The 16280-nt window shown below is 41.1% G+C and overlaps 1 protein-coding gene and 1 long non-coding RNA gene across 3 annotated transcripts in view; one reads left to right on the top strand and one right to left on the bottom strand.

The window, feature by feature from the left end:
- Positions 1-16280, bottom strand: part of SPTLC3 (serine palmitoyltransferase long chain base subunit 3) — a 65028-nt gene that overhangs the window by 13125 nt on the left and 35623 nt on the right. For both annotated transcript variants that reach the window (XM_080999154.1, XM_080999153.1), the window contains exons 5-9: positions 11678-11802; positions 10776-10869; positions 9274-9379; positions 7028-7247; positions 5301-5427 (exon numbers count right to left, since the gene is read on the bottom strand). In XM_080999154.1, coding sequence (XP_080855280.1) covers positions 5301-5427; positions 7028-7247; positions 9274-9379; positions 10776-10869; positions 11678-11802 — 672 coding nt within the window. The remainder of the gene's footprint in view (positions 1-5300; positions 5428-7027; positions 7248-9273; positions 9380-10775; positions 10870-11677; positions 11803-16280) is intronic.
- Positions 8464-9318, top strand: LOC308473793. Its single transcript, XR_013984327.1, has 2 exons — positions 8464-8586; positions 8629-9318. It is a non-coding gene; the product is annotated as an uncharacterized lncRNA (long non-coding RNA).

Below are 16280 nucleotides of genomic sequence, written 5' to 3'. Positions count from 1 at the left end.
TGTGATGTTGTTGGGGCCAGTAATGGTGTTGTCCGGGTGTATGTGGCAGCAAAGTTGGCATCTGGGTTTATTGCAGGCTCTGGTGCCAGTGTCCGTGTTAAGTCTGGTTGTAGTATTATTGTGGGTTAGGAGTTGTTTAAGATTGGGTGGCTGTCTGTAGGCAATGAAAGGTCTTCCTCCCAGGACATTCTATACAAGATCTCAAAGTAGCTGTTTTACTACAAAGGAATTTCAGAAATAGACTGGAAAGAGAAGCTGCTGAATTACAACTCATTACCAAACTTAAAACAGTGGAGAAACCTGGTTTGAACAAAGACATTGGATTCTTATCTCATTATACATGACTAAGCCATTTCTCACCTTCTCACCCCTTGCCTTTTCCTGTAAGACCTATTACAGTCGTTAAGAGTCGTCAGCAGGCTCATCTCAGCTATCTGCCAATCTCCGATTCCCACCACCCTTCTAAGTAATACCCCTCCCCACCTTCTCAATATATAGAAGGATCTGGTAACTTCTGTTTCAGTGTATCTGAAGAAGTGTGCATGCACACGAAAGCTTATACCAAGAACTAACTTAGTTGGTCTTTAAGGTGCTACAGGAAGGAACACAATAATCCAGCCGCAGTAAGAGCCTTGCACGGAGGCATAAAGGTAAAGGTAAAGGGACCCCTGACCATTAGGTCCAGTCATGGCCGACTCTGGGGTTGCGGCGCTCATCTCACTTTATTGGCCAAGGGAGCCAGCATACAGCTTCCGAGTCATGTGGCCAGCATGACTAAGCCGCTTCTGGCAAACCAGAGCAGTGCACGGAAACGCCGTTTACCTTCCCACTGGAGCGGTACCTATTTATCTACTTGCACTTTGCCGTGCTTTCGAACTGCTAGGTTGGCAGGAGCAGGGAGCGAGCAACGGGAGCTCACCCCATCGCGGGGATTCAAACGGCCAACCAAGTCCTAGGCTCTGTGGTTTAACCCACAGCGCCACACGTGTCCCTCTTACACAGAGGCTAGATGGTGCTAAATTCTATGTTTAAGGTAAAGGTAATGGGACCCCTGACCATTAGGTCCAGTCATGAACGACTCTGGGGTTGCGGCACTCATCTCACTTTATTGGCCGAGGGAGCTGGCGTACAGCTTCCGGCTCATGTGACCAGCATGAAATGCCGCTTACAACTGACCAAAGGTATGGCAAGTATAATGATAGCCTGGAGAGGGGCACAGAGGGGAACAATGATTCCAGGGATCTACAATTACTGCCCCAGAATTGCACTTAATTTTTATTTGAATATTTCTGAATATTGTAATATAGACTTAGCAATATAGCACTCTGGGTGGTTCTGAATCAGCTTTACAGCACCCATGGTATGTAGGTCAGCATAGGTAGATTTGCAATGGGGATTTCCTCATTGTTAGCACAGGTTTTCACTAAAAACCTTAAGCATTTTTGTGGGACACAATTCTCACTCAGGTGGTGAAATCTGTGCTTGGGCATTATCCCTTCCGACTGCTGTTGTTGCTGTTGTTGTGTGTGCGCCTGTATGTGGACACATGATGGAAAGGTCCTCAATATTAAAAAATAAAGCACGCACAAAAGACTAGCTGGTCAGGGAGGAGGAGTTGGGCCTAGGTTTCTTACTCCTGAATATTCTTGTTTTCTATGTACAGAGAACCCCCCTACCCCAATAGAGGAGTTTTCCACCATGTGAGACTCCCCCAACCCCTGCAATCTGAAGTAGTGCACCACAGATATACTGGTTTTCTCCACAATGAAAACTAGGCCTATACTGACACAAGATCTCTATTCAGACAGAACTTTTTTTCTTCAAAGAAGAAACATTAACTTGCCCCGACACAAAATTACAAACTGAGCCTTAATAGCAAACAGAAATTAAATCCTTTTTCAATCTTTCTATCATAGGCGAGGCTAGTGGACAATTTTGGTTCACACATTTTTTATATTTTAAACAATGTACAAAGAAAGATGGAAGGAAAAACGATTCAATAGAAATTTTAAAAAACTAGTACATTTAGCTAGGTAAATATCTAATATTCCAGGAAATCTGCCAAATTCATAAATCAAAATCTCACAATATTCCCAACAAATCATATGGATTTCTCTTTTCTTTGGCTTGTTACACCAATACATGATAAAAAAGTTGTATTTTTAGGAAAATGGTAATAATTCTATTTCCCCTTTCTGACTTGGATCATTTTGGCTAGTTTAACCACCCAGGGTTTCCTCCCCCAGTAAGCTAACTGATTATTTTTAACCCTTAATGCATGATTATTTGTATTTGATCATTGCCACTCTGTTGGTTAGGGTAAGAAGCAACCCAAGTAAGTTTGGCTCTTCCCTCAGTTCCATTCACAACAGCTTATGAACTTTACATATATGAGACCATATAACACCGGTCTTGAAAGACCTACATTGGCTCCCAGTACGTTTCCGAGCACAATTCAAAGTGTTGGTGCTGACCTTTAAAGCCCTAAACGGCCTCGGTCCAGTATACCTGAAGGAGCGTCTCCACCCCCATCGTTCTGCCCGGACGCTGAGGTCCAGCTCCGAGGGCCTTCTGGCAGTTCCCTCATTGCGAGAAGCAAAGCTACAGGGAACCAGGCAGAGGGCCTTCTTGGTAGTGGCGCCCACCCTGTGGAACGCCCTCCCACGAGATGTCAAAGCAATAAACAACTACCTGACATTCAGAAGACATCTTAAGGCAGCCCTGTTCAGGGAAGTTTTTAACGTGTGATATTTTAGTGTATTTTTGGTTTCTATGGAAGCCGCCCAGAGTGGCTGGGGAGGCCCAGCCAGATGGGCGGGGTATAAATAATAATAATAATAATAATAATAATTATTATTATTATTATTATTATTATTATTATTACATAAAATCTGGAAGCAAAGGCACACAGCTCATCATTCCCTGTCTAAAAGTCTTCTCTTTCTGTAAACTGAAGGAAGACAAAGTCCAATAACTCATTCCGTTGACACCGATGGAAGAAGCCCACTTTCCAGCTCATTTTTGAACCTAGTAGATATTGCAGAATTCAGCACATTAAGAAGTTAAATCTTTCCCAGCCAGAGGCTTTGAAACAGCCTGCTGCATCCAGGTTTTGTTTTAGCATGCTAAAACAGAATAATTTGCAATGGACTAACACCAGAGGTTCTATTGATTTATAAAAAACAGGATCCTGCTCACACTGTTCCCTTTTCAAGGCTTCAAAGAGGAATTCTACTGAAACTCCAGCATGGACATGGAACTTTTGCAAAACAGGCTTCTCCATTCACTTATATGGAAGGGGCAATTCTATTCTAGTGAAGTGGGAAGTCTTCTTTATTGCTTTCTGAGCAGATCAGAAAGAAGCTGCTGAATCAGCTTTACGTGTGTAGGCTTAGATGAAGAGTTCCATCCTATTTCCTTATCTCAGATACTTATCAATTGCCTGCAGATTATCCTCAAAGGCCTTTAATGCTATTGAGCATGATGCCCTTTCAGATCATTTAGCTTTGGGGCTGGGTGGGAGGGAATGCCACAACTGCCACCTTCCTGCTTAAAGGAGAAGCACAATTTCCTCACTCCTTTAAAAGGGTCCCTTGAAGCTCATTTGGATATACCGTAATTGCCCTAGCCTAGTCTTCTCTCCAATATACTAGTTTGCCATGTTTGTATCTCTTCCACCACTGTATCCCCTTATGAGAAGTATGGGTAGTATATTCAAGACTGATGTTTTCTACCTTACTGAGAAATAGGCCTGTCACTATGTACACCAGGTGCAAGTGCTAAATAAGGCAGTTTTCAAACAATCACTCCTTAAAAATGCTTTTGACACGATCCTTTTAAGAGGCAGGGAGGGAATCAAAAGCACGCTCTATAGTTAACTCAGTTCAACTGAAAGTAGAAGCTTGTACCGTGAGTGGATGCCCAATGTGCTAGTGTGCATCAAAGCCACTGCAGTTAGTTTCCCTTGCTATGCTCCTTGCAATGCAACAACCCTTGAACCTGCAGGTTCTGAGAACTTCTGTATCTGTGGATCTGTACTAGCTCAAAAAGGTAAGAAGAGAAAAAGTGCAGATGGAGCCTTTTATGTTTCTTTCTTACAGCCGGAAAGAATACTATCATCTTGGAAAACTACAGTGCAATGTTGCCCTCCACTGGCAAGAATATTTGCAAAAAAGCAGTCCATGAATCGAATTTTACATGTGTGCTCTTATTTATTGCTATAGATGAAGCATACCCTCTTTCACACCACTTTAGAAACTGTATAACAATTCTACACACTACTGTATGGCATAAAAATGCTATAGAGACAAAGTACACCCATTCTGTGCTAGCATCTCATAGGCACTGTCCTTTAGTACTGGCCACTTGTGCCTGCTTCTCAGTATGCTGGTGTTGTGGTTGCCACTGGGAAGCTGATATTAATTATGTAGGCACCTCTTGATGCATTTATATGAAGCTCCACCAAACATGTCGGCCAAATTCAACCACATCAGAAAAAATCTTAATTTATTGTTGGCCCCAAACCACCTGGGCATCATTTCACATAAGCAGATAAGACCTTTGTCCTAACTGCCCTTTTTTTCATCCAAGACAGGAAACAAATCCAAAATTCTGCAAGAATATTCCTTTTAACAGGGTTACTCATAAATATAATATTTAATTTTTAATCACTTGGACATTTGGGTCACTGCCACCCCATGCACTGCTGACCATGGTCTGTTCTATGTTATGTAGAAGTTTATGGGAAACAGTTCAGTGACTCTTTTATTCAGACTAACATTTCCACCATGTAAGGAGGTAATTATTATGCCTTACAAACAGCCCAACACAGTGATACATGTTTTATGAAGTGAGGAATAGGGTGTTGGACCTGTGTGCTTGTTTTCTTGCACACTGAAGTGTCAGCACTTCAGTTCTGATGAAATAAATCAGTTTCCCTTTACATCTAAAATGGGGAAATGTAACTCAGTGTCAGTTTAGGTTTACAACCAAGATCTTGAGACAGTAAGAGTGAAGAAGCACATGCTCCCTGATGCTTGTTCCTGGCTTCATACACCTACCAAGTCAGAATCACTGCATCACTATTGGTTTCACAACATCCTCCAAGCAAAGTGTGCTTGCAGGTGTATGAAGGCCAGGAATTAAGTCCCCCAAATGCTATGTTTTGCTCATACATTGACCACAAATGATCAGTTGCATTCATCCACAAGCATGCCTTTCTTAAGGTGAAATGCTGTTATTCCCCCTCCCATTTCAAACAACTCTAAAAGGAAATCTTCTCAGTCAGCACAATATCCTACCTTTTGTGGTTCCATCTAGTCCCATGACACATTTCATTGCTCTGATGATTTGTTCCACTATTGGAGCAGCCATAGATGAAGCATATGCAGCACTATGGGAGTGAACCCGTAAGTAGTCTACTAGTTCCTGGAATAAAAACAGAATAAAGTTTTAGCGCAGACACCAAAACCTCCTTCTGTCTGTTGGAACAGAAGTTTGCAGGTGGCAAGAGCAATCAGATCCAGAATTGGCTGCACACTCAACTGTAAGCCGAAATGCAAAACTTTTAGAAACATACCTCACTTTTGAACCAATGGCTAAATCAACTATTTGTTTCACTGATTCCCTCAAGTACTCTTATAGCAACTGTCAAAAGGGCACACTTTTAAAAAGTCAGTGCATGGCATGAAGCATCATGCTTCCAAATTTCCATGTAATGAGAGAACAGATAGACAGCAGAGGATGATATTTTAATGCACTATCACTAGAGATAGTCCTTCCCATGGACCTTGTACCCAGAAGAAATAAACTACTATTCTATCTCTTTTTATGGGTTCAGTGTTTTGTTCTATTGCAATCCCTTAAAAGGAGGCACGGAGCTCTCTCATTCAGAAAAAGGTTATTCAGCCTAGACCCACAATATTTGAAGGGAAAAGTACATCAGGAAATTTATTTTTCAACAGTGTTTCAAATTAGTTTAATGCTAAATTAGGCCTGGCACAGTATCAATGCCTAATTAAATGATCTGCAATTCAATACCTGCGACCTGGATCTTTTTCAAAGGCGTGTCTGACTGAGCACACCTCTGGTCTCAGAGGTGAGAGGTTATTAAACAGTGCTAATAGGGATCTGATGCAAAGAGTAGCACAGAAGCCAATTTAAGCTGACTCAAGTGAAAATCTGACTACAGTTTCCCCTGCAGACAAAAACAAAACAAAACATGCTCACAGTTTTACTTGTTTATACTCAAGCAACATAAGACTTGAAAGTTCACAACCCTAAGGAAACTATGCAGTCAATGTAAAATTCATTCATGTTTAGCTACAATCCTTTGGCAGGACTTGCATATAAGCTGTATGCAACTGCACCTTTCCCCAATATTACTCAAGCAAAGAGCAATTTTTGCAGCAAGCACATGACTTCTGAAGACATGTAATGTGCCCAGTACAGAGAAATCATTAAAACTTTCTTAAGATCAAATAACAAAAGGAATTCAGAGGCATTCCAAAAAACCATTTGAGAACTCAGTTACCAGTGTGCAAATTGTTGCTGCATTTCCCCCTTACATCATCATATTCAATGACATTAATTAGAAAGTGATTACTATGAACAACCTGCATGCAAATAGTGGGATGAGATATTGGCACAGTTATCAAATCCAGCAGAAACAATGTTTACTGTCAACAGGAGAATCCAAAGAGCTGTATATTTGTGACATGATATTCATTCAGAAGTATGTGAACTCCGTAAAACCATGTAGAGAGGGACCTCAAAACTGGAATATTCTCTGTTCTGTGGATGCAGATGGAACCACATGAAGCCCTTCAAACCTAGTGCAAATATACACAAGGAAGCAAAAACTTTTGCAAAAACATGAGCAGTGGCAGGATTTTCTAGGTACCAGAATAGGATATCTGCTTCCTGACTGCTATAGCAACCCAGGTTTTATTCCATTTTTGAAATGGTTAGCAATCACTGCCATTTGAGTTTTTACACACCTACAAATGCTGACAATTGATGCCAATACCTTTTTGCCTGCTATGTATCCCCCTGCTGCTCCAAAGCTTTTGGTGAATGTTCCCATCAGTACATCAACATCGTTGGGATCCATTCCAAAGTATTCCACAACTCCTCTTCCTGTTGGGCCAACGGCACCTATGCTGTGAGCTTCGTCCAAGTAGAGATAGGCTTTGTATTTTCTCTTCAAGGCAATTATCTCCGGCAAGCGTACAATGGAGCCTTCCATACTGTGGGAAACAAAAGAAAACAGCTGAGAAATGAGCACTTAATTGATTCAGCTGTAGCTATTGTTGCATAATATGGACATAATGCTATTGACTGCATCCAAGCAGCTCAAGCCACAGTGGAGAAAAACCTAAGTATACACGTTTGTACTCGTGAGCAGCTACCAGCAAGAGACAAAGAAGCACTAGAGTTCAACAAACCAAAAGTAGCTTAGCTGTGGACTCTTGTTTATTCCTTAGGTGTCAACAAAGGAGTGTCCCAAAAGGGAATGCGGCACAGTGGAGACTGTGGTGTCTTTAGGATAAATAGTTTATTTACACACATACAGGGTGGTCCAAAAGTAGGTTTCAAAGAAAGAAACAATTCTTTTTCTTTACCGATATTTTGAATGATGAGAACTTCTTGAGTCAAAGAACAAAGAAAGTGGATTCTAAAGCAGTATACCTACTTTTGGGCCACCCTGTATATAACCTGAGCCTGTGATGGAAAGGTTCACTGTGTCAACACCCCAAAAGGGTTTTGTTTCTCCCATAGCCACAGCCTTGGATTCAGCCAGAGATCCAGCATGGCTCTCTGTCTCTCTCTGCTTTTCCAGCCTGCCGTTTTTGCATCATATCACTCCCTAACCTCTCTACTCTAAACTCTGGCTTTATCTGTTGAGGGAGGGGGGGGTCTCCACTCATTTTTCATCTTGCACAGACTCCTTGATCCAGTCAAAAACAATTAAAATAATTAGTTAAAACATGTCAACATTACACATAGGCTGGTCTAAAACATGTTTTTAGTAGGAACTGAAAAGAGTACAGTGAAGACACCTTCCAGATGTCATTAAGCAGGAAGTGTGGGTGTACTCATGATTTCATTGCTCTATTATTTCCCATCCACCCATCTACTTGCTAAATTCAGATAACATGATTGCTTTGATGAAGAGTTCCAACACCTTGCAGAAACACTGACCAGTTTGGAATGCAACACAACATTCAGACCAAGTGCAATTCATTATGCAAACAAAAGATCTCTAGACATTTTCATCCATGACATGTTATAAAAAAAGCCTTCCAAAAATGCCAAAAGCAATCTGTGTCTTTCTCACAGATATATATCCTTTATTGTTTTAAGAATCATGCTACATGATCCCTATTCATATGCATATTATTAATAATATACCATCTGTTATCCAAATGATAGTGTAATGTGTTGGGATACTTCCAGGGAGACATGGGCAATCAGGCAGCCGTGTTGTCTCCGGACGATCTCCGGTCTCCCGTTGGAACAGCATCAGTCAATTAGCGACACGAGCCTCAGACACATTCCAATACTCGTGCACACCCTTTCTGCAGAGTTTCCACAACGGAAGATTCACCCAGGAGAGCATATTTACAGCTTTATTCAACGTCGATCAGAACAAAGGAAAAAACATGACTGCTTGCATCCGTGTCGAGGAAAACAGCCAGAAACAAAAGCTATATACAAAACGGAAACTCCCAGTGAGCAGGAAGTAAACAGGCATGTGACACACAACAGCCTGTTCCCTTTTTGAGGAACGGAAATATCCTAACATAATGATGTAATAATGACACCAGGCACGCATTATGACAACAAAGGCTGAATGAATGAACCATGCACACCTGGGGAGAGCATTCCACAGATGGGAAGCCACCACAGAAAAGGCCTGTTCTTGTGTTGTCATCTTCCAAACCTCTTAGGGAGGGGGGACAAAGAGAAGGGCCTTAGATGCCAAGCACAGGGTCCAGGTTGGATCGAATGGGGGAAGGCAGCCCTTAAGATCCTGAGCTATATTGCCATAATCTGGAACCAGAATCACGAGTAGGAAGAAAGGTGCCAGCTCAGCTCTCCCATGTCTGCAGTGGGGAGCCTTTCATGTTCATGGAGGCTTCTTGTGAGATGGGGGTTCTACACAATGCAAGGAGCCTATGGAATTAGAAGCTACAGACCCATTGTCTTCCAAATCATGGCAGGGAGTGAAAGTCAACTTGAGCTTGCACAGGAGTTGCAATTTCTGTATACCTGTAAATGCCTTCCACAAGAATCAGAATCTTTTTCCATGCTCTCCGACTTCGAGGTTGTCCATGTATTACTGCTTCCTTCAAAAGCTTTTCTAAGCTTTGTATATCTGGTTACAAAAACACAAGAAAGCAGTGCATCAGATATTTATTCATGTAATTTCTTTGCAGAACATTTATATCCCTCCTTCCAATAAGGAAGACCGTAATCCTGTCATGCTCTGGGTAACAAAAGTCTGTGCTTTTCAAAAATTGGAGACCAGCAGTGGATTCATCTTTTTAAATATTTGAACAATTTAATTGTTCAAGGACACATCTGAGTGACTTCTTTCCTGAACAAGAATGTCAACATTTAGAATACTGTTACTGTTCATGGTGGGGTATGTTTTTATGGGTGTCTTCCTGCAACACACAGTCAGCTCTCAACTTATGTGGGGGATAGTGCATAAAGCCAAAATTGCTTATGGTTAAAACACTCTCCCTGCACCTCTGAATGCTCTCCCAAGCTGAGTGCAATGGCAGGTAAGACTGCTAATGTTTTCCCCCCAGACGCCCACCTTAAAAAATAAATAAATTCACCCAAGCATGTACAGATAAATTCGTACAAGTTAAGTTGTGAGTTGGTCTTACTATGTTTTACAAACTTCCAAGCTCTCTACTGCATAATAAGCCTGCTGCTTTACATGACCCTGAGAAGCAAACCCAGTCAACAACCAAAACATGTTGCATCACATTAGTGAGAGGTGCATTTTACCTTGAGTGAGCAGTGGGGTAGAAGATACTTTTAGTTTATCATACAACCATATTAAATTTTCAGTAAACCAAGTATCTTAATGGTGATCTTTTATACAGAAGCTGGATTTTGTCTTCCCAACCATTCCATGTTTGATATAAAATGTTGAGATCAGTGCTTGCTCATAACACAAACACCCATGTATATTCTCCCAGATTGTGGTAGCATTCCATACATCTGATGACATGGATTCAAATCCACAAAAGCTTACACCATGATAAAATTCATTGTTCTTTAAAATGGTGCCACAAGACTTTTTTTTTTGTCGCAACAGACTAATATGGGTAGCTTCTTTTTCCTAAACAATGTCAGTCAGGCATGTAATTTGCTATATAGTATATAGTGTGCTCATAAAAGTTTAACTGATGCACCAACTGAAGTATGGGCCATTTTTAGTTACTCATTTGTACAGTTTTTCTAATAACTTAGGAGCATGGGAATTGTTTCACAACAAAGAGAGTCAGTAAAGTTTCCTCCAAAAGTTCTGAATACCACAGATCAACCTGGGTAATTTAAGGGCTTTTGTGCAAAACAGAAAGCTGTGTTTCTTTTTAAATGAATGAGAAGTACAAACACATTTTAACATGCATTATCTCCAGTGAAATAGTCTCATGTGTCAATTGACAGAAGTTTCCTTGTGTGTACACAAGTCAGTTTAATTCCACTTGAACACTTTTCCACTTTTACCCAACATACCTAGTATTAATACTTACTGTTGTGTCTGAAGACTCTAATTGTAGCACCTGAGAGCCTTGCACCGAGAACAAGTGAAGAATGGTTCAGTTCATCACTTAAAATAAGACTTCCCTGTGGAAGTAAATAACGAATCACAATATGTTATTTGGTCTTGGTAATTGTCATCAATGTCCAATTTTTTACTTTTATTGTAACGTGTATTGATTGAGAAATATTGTAAGAAGGGTCTTTAGTAGGTTCAAGGGAAGCCTGCTCTGAACATGATTCTTTATGGAAGCAACACTTTAATCTTCGGACCGTCGTGTGACTGAACTGAAGCATACAACTTTGGTTTTGCATTTCGTCTTTGTGGACTAAGGTGTTTATTTTTCTTTCTGACAAATGGAACACAGACACGTTTAGCCATCTTGTTCCAACCACTCATTCTTAAAAAGGGTGGGGGTTACTTTCTAAAAGGTTCTGAAATATTCAGGGTTACAATCTGCTGCTCAACTTGCCATAAATCACTATCACCACTAATGTTTCCTTCCTGAGCGAGTCATCCACCCCAAAATTATCTCTATCACTGTTAATCGCATTTGTTATTCATTTTGTAAAAAGTGTATTACAGAGAGTTAACAATATAAAAGACAGACAGGTAAAATAAACTAACAGTCAAATTAAAAACACCATACAGTAGAAAATGCCTAAAACGCTCACCCAACAATAAATTAAGAAGGATGGAGTCTACCTCAACACGCTGAAAGATGAGTAGCATAATAGCAGCTAACTTGACTATCAAAAGCCTGGATAAATTAAAATGTCTTAGCCTGGCACCTAAAACTGGCAAGGATGACTCAGGTACATTTTCCTAGGCATCACCTTCCACAAGGTCCATAAGTTTCCTGTGATATGGACATTCCTAAAGATGTTCACTCACCTTCCCAACCAATGCAGGGATGTTCATAGAATTTGTAGCAAAGCCCATGCCAAATGCCATAGCCGCTTCAACGCCCAGGAATTCTGCCACCAGATTTTCTAACTCAACATGTTTGTCGAGGTTGCCTGTTGGAAACAATTAAGAATAGTTTTACAGATCACATTAGTACTTCCCAAGAAAATCAAAGCAGACAGTTTGCAAGAAGTGGATATACCCAGCAGATTACTGCGAATCTTACGTGAGAATGGTTTTGAGCTTCTTATATCTTTCTGTTGTATGGTTTTATTTCAACTGTTACAGAGAGCTCTGATATATTATTGTGATGTACTGGCATATAAATATTTCTAGAGAGAAATAAATGAATAAACGTACGTAATGTTTTTATTTAAAAGATCCCATATGCTGACATATCTAAGTGTTCAATCTCAAGTGTGGTTTTCCCTTACTTAGGTGAAGTAGGAGCTATAAAAGGCCAACAAAGCCAAAGATCTGATGATGGAGATGGACCAGCTCTGATTAACTAATCCATGGCTCCTTCCCCGCTGCCAAAGTTCAAGAAAAACATACAAAGGGACCAGAGGAGTCATGTGGCTCTAGGGGAAGGGCTAAATACATGTCCCCACCCATAGCCCTACTTTACCCAGAAAATCAGTAGATCTATCCATGTGCTGAGTGCAAATATCCACAAAAGGGTTTGGATGGTTTTAGGCCCTCCTCTTCCCACCCTCAGGAATCCCTCCTCAATTTTATTTATCTATTTATGGAAATTATTGTGAGTGGCTGGGAACGAACAGCAAAGACTTCCAGTTCATTCCTGTGGTTGATCTAGAAGGCATTGTGGATTTACCCTGAATGCCAGGCCTAATGTATCTACATAAAGCCTGTTGCAATACGTGGGGTGCTCCTCTTCGAGGCTTTTGAAAACCAGCCCCGTGCCCTTTGACAGGATACTCCATTTCATTCCCTTGCCTGGTTTTCAACTGGTTTCTCCCCTGCCCCCCCCCCAACTGTCGGTCTGTATTCTAAACATGATTAGGCTTTGCTGGGCTGTTCCACCATGTCCAACACATACAAACACCCCAAAAATGCAAGTTTCTGAGATACCGCTGAGGTCACTCTCCTCTCACAATTTTAATCCTTCAGGTTTAAATATATTTTGATGATTTTTAGATTCTTGCACTGCTACTGGTTTCTGCTGTTGGTTTTATTCTGTGGCTGTCTTAACTGGTTTTTAGATTTTATGTTACGTTTATTGTTATGTTCTTGCATTTTATAGTTTGAACCTCTGTTTTCTGAACTGTCTGGTGAGCTCTAGCTGCTAAGTGGCACAGCAGTATTGTAAAGTTAATTAAAAAAAAAAATCTTCTCAACTGACAAAAGCCAAGGTATATGTGGGCTAACAGGTGTTTGCCAGCACCAAATATTGGTAATTATTGTTTGAATAAAAAGCAAACAAACAGTATTTCTACCTTTGTACTTTCATGAAATATAACACACACAGTTACTATGTTCAGTTGGATCCAGAGATCCCAGGTGCAAAGTTCTGCTCACAGGATGCGGTGTGTGTCAGTTTTTGCTGATTCCCCATTTCCCCTGTCCGACAATCTGCTCCAGAAGATTGAAGGACCCTCTGGAACAGCAAGCGGAAAATTCTGGGACTGCAGCCCATTTGCAGAAGTGCTACTCTAGATTCAGACCAATGAATTCTTAAAACAGGTAACACAAGTTTACTAAGATTCCTGCCTCCCCACAATAGCTTCCAAATTTTTACAGATGACCACTATAAATTGGAAATTATGATATGGCTATTGGATTACTCTATGACAAATCATCAAATAATGGAACACTCCCGGCTGTTCAACTGAATTAACCAAGTACAATTTCCTACAATTAGCAAGGTCACCTCCATGATGTTGCAAAAGCACCTTCGTCCATGTTACGGGCAAAAACCAGTGTGACAGATATGTTTCAGGCTACATTAACATGCAGCTACATCTGCATGTCAATGGCTCTCAGAACATAATGAGAACTAATTCCTGATTCATCTTTGCATAAGTCAAACCTGACTGGCAAGGGTGTGCAAGACCAGCCCTTTGCTTTGCACATTTCTAATTAGAGTGGAACCTCTGTGGGTGGTAGGTGAGGTGTTCAAGAAAAACCATGAGGCATTTACCAGATCTTATCACTGGGAGGTTTGTGACAAGATACACAGGGTGGGGATGAAATACCCAGTTCAGTTTCAACATGTTTCTAAGCCCAACTTTTAATGCAAAAAGGATAGAACTAACTCAATCTAGGCAGGGATTTACATGCTTAGGCTGGCAGGCACAAATATTGTTACATCGACCAACACTGTGCTTACTGGAAGGGTCATAGCTCACTAGCAGAGTGCATGCTTTGCAAGCGAAAAAATCTCAGGTTTGACATTAGATTCTCCAGGTACAGTTGGGAAAGGACTCCTGCCTGAAATCCTAGACAGTGGCACACAGTCAACATTGACAATAATGAGCACAATGGACCAATGGTATGACTGCTATAAAGCAAGTGTTCACTGGTGCTGTTGTTGGTAATGCGTAGAAAAACTATCTACTAGAGCTCGGAACAAGTTATACCAGCTTTCCCCTAAGGTTCTTTGGGATGTCAGGAATTCCAGAAAGCTAAAGTTTGGAGGAGCTCTGCCTCTTCCTTACTCCAAGCACAAAAATAAGGAACCCACTGTATAGGAACACACACAAATAGAAAACACAGGGGTTCAGGCCAGCGTACAAAGACACGATATATGGCAAGCAAAGTACCATGAATGTATTCGTCACAATATACCCGCTATTACAAGGCATACAGTACATGCAAGCAGTACTCCAGAATCGTCAAAATAAGTACAGTATTACAATTAATGATATATTTTCATTATCTTCGACGCAAGGGAGTTATTGGGAGTGGTGGAGCAGCTGTAGCAAACAGGACTGGAGGCCGGTGATCCCAGTTTCGAAGAGAAACTCCTTCTTCAGTTGACAATATAGAAGAATATGGTAGCAACCCAAGCCAGACTATATGCAATGGAACCTCGTTGTTGAACGTAATCCATTCCGGAAGACTATTCAACTTCCAAAATGTTTAACAACCGAGGCGCAATTGCCGGCCGGCAAATTCCTTTAAAAAAATGGAGAAACGCGCCTAGGAAGCCGTTCGACTTCTGAGGCTCGTTCGAAAACTGAAGCATTCACTTCCGGGTTATCGGCGTTCAGCTTCCGAAGTGTTCGACAACCAAGGTTCCACTGTAGTGTAAACTATTCCAGGCCATGAGCAGGCTGACACACCCTGTGAAGTTAATAAGGTCCCACATTGGGTACAAGTAGAGACAACTGCTGCTTGCTGGCTAGCAGAGCACAGAGGAAGCCCACCAGTAGACATTTATTAGTAGAGACTGAAACACCGAGGATTTCTTAAGGAGGTACTACAAGAAACAGCCCAAATCAAAAGATGTATTCAACCCATGCGGTGTGATTGTATTAAGAAGATGAATAAACTTAATTTCTTGTCTCAAGAGTACTTTCTTAGTATTGAGAAGGTGGTGCATGCTCTGGTTATCTCCAGCTTGGACTACTGCCATGCGCTCTACATGGGGCTACCTTTGAAGGTGACCCGGAAACTACAACTAATCCAGAATGCAGCAGCTAGACTGGTGACTGGAAGTGGCTTCTGAGACCATATAACACCAGTCCTGAAAGACCTACATTGGCTCCCAGTACGTTTTCTAGCACAATTCAAAGTGTTGGTGCTGACCTTTAAAGCCCTAAACAGCCTCGGTCCTGAAGTACAGCTCCAAAGGCCTTCTGGCGGTTCCCTCCCTGCGAGAAGTGAGGTTACAGGGAACCAGGCAGAGGGACTTCTCAGTAGTGGTGCCCTCCCTGTGGAACACCCTCCCATCAGATGCCAAGGAAATAAACAACTATCTGACTTTGAGAAGACATCTGAAGGCAGCCCTGTTTAGGGAAGTTTTGAATGTTTGATGTTTTATTGTGTTTTTAACATTCTGTTGGGAGCTGCCCAGAGTGGCTGGGGAAACCCAGCCAGATGGGCAGGGTATAAATATTATTATTATTAATTCTGATGTATGGGTCAGACTTCAGTCGCCAAATGGAAAAAAAAAATTATGTCGGTGTCACTGTGCTTTTTCTTGAGATAATGTTCCAGGATAATGGTGCCCCTGCTAGTCTGTTTCGTGCCCGTTGCACTTTTATACCTCCAGTGAAGCATTTGCATATTATTCAAATACTCCTTAGAGATATTGAAAGACTTAAGCCTCAGCGTCACAGAAGGCATTATAATTGATCCAGAGCTGATAAACTAATCCTGGATCCCGTTGCCCAATGTTGCGTGTGACTAATATAAAATACGTTATCTTCCATACTGATCCTGTCAGCTGATTTTATGAGAGAACAGAATGATTTTTTAAAGGTGCTTATAAGTACAACAAATTTGCATGATGGCTACTTTTAAAAATGGTTTCGTGGTTTAAAATGGAGCCAGAAATGTATTCTCAAATGGATTTTTAGCCATTTCCAAAAAAGAGCTCCCAATGCTAAAGATCGTGGTAGTAACT

The sequence above is a fragment of the Podarcis pityusensis genome (assembly GCF_964106645.2).
Source record: "Podarcis pityusensis genome assembly, chromosome: 3".
NCBI lineage: Eukaryota > Metazoa > Chordata > Lepidosauria > Squamata > Lacertidae > Podarcis > Podarcis pityusensis.
The sequence above is the reverse complement of the archived record's forward strand: the minus strand, read 5'-3'. Positions and strand labels throughout refer to the sequence as shown.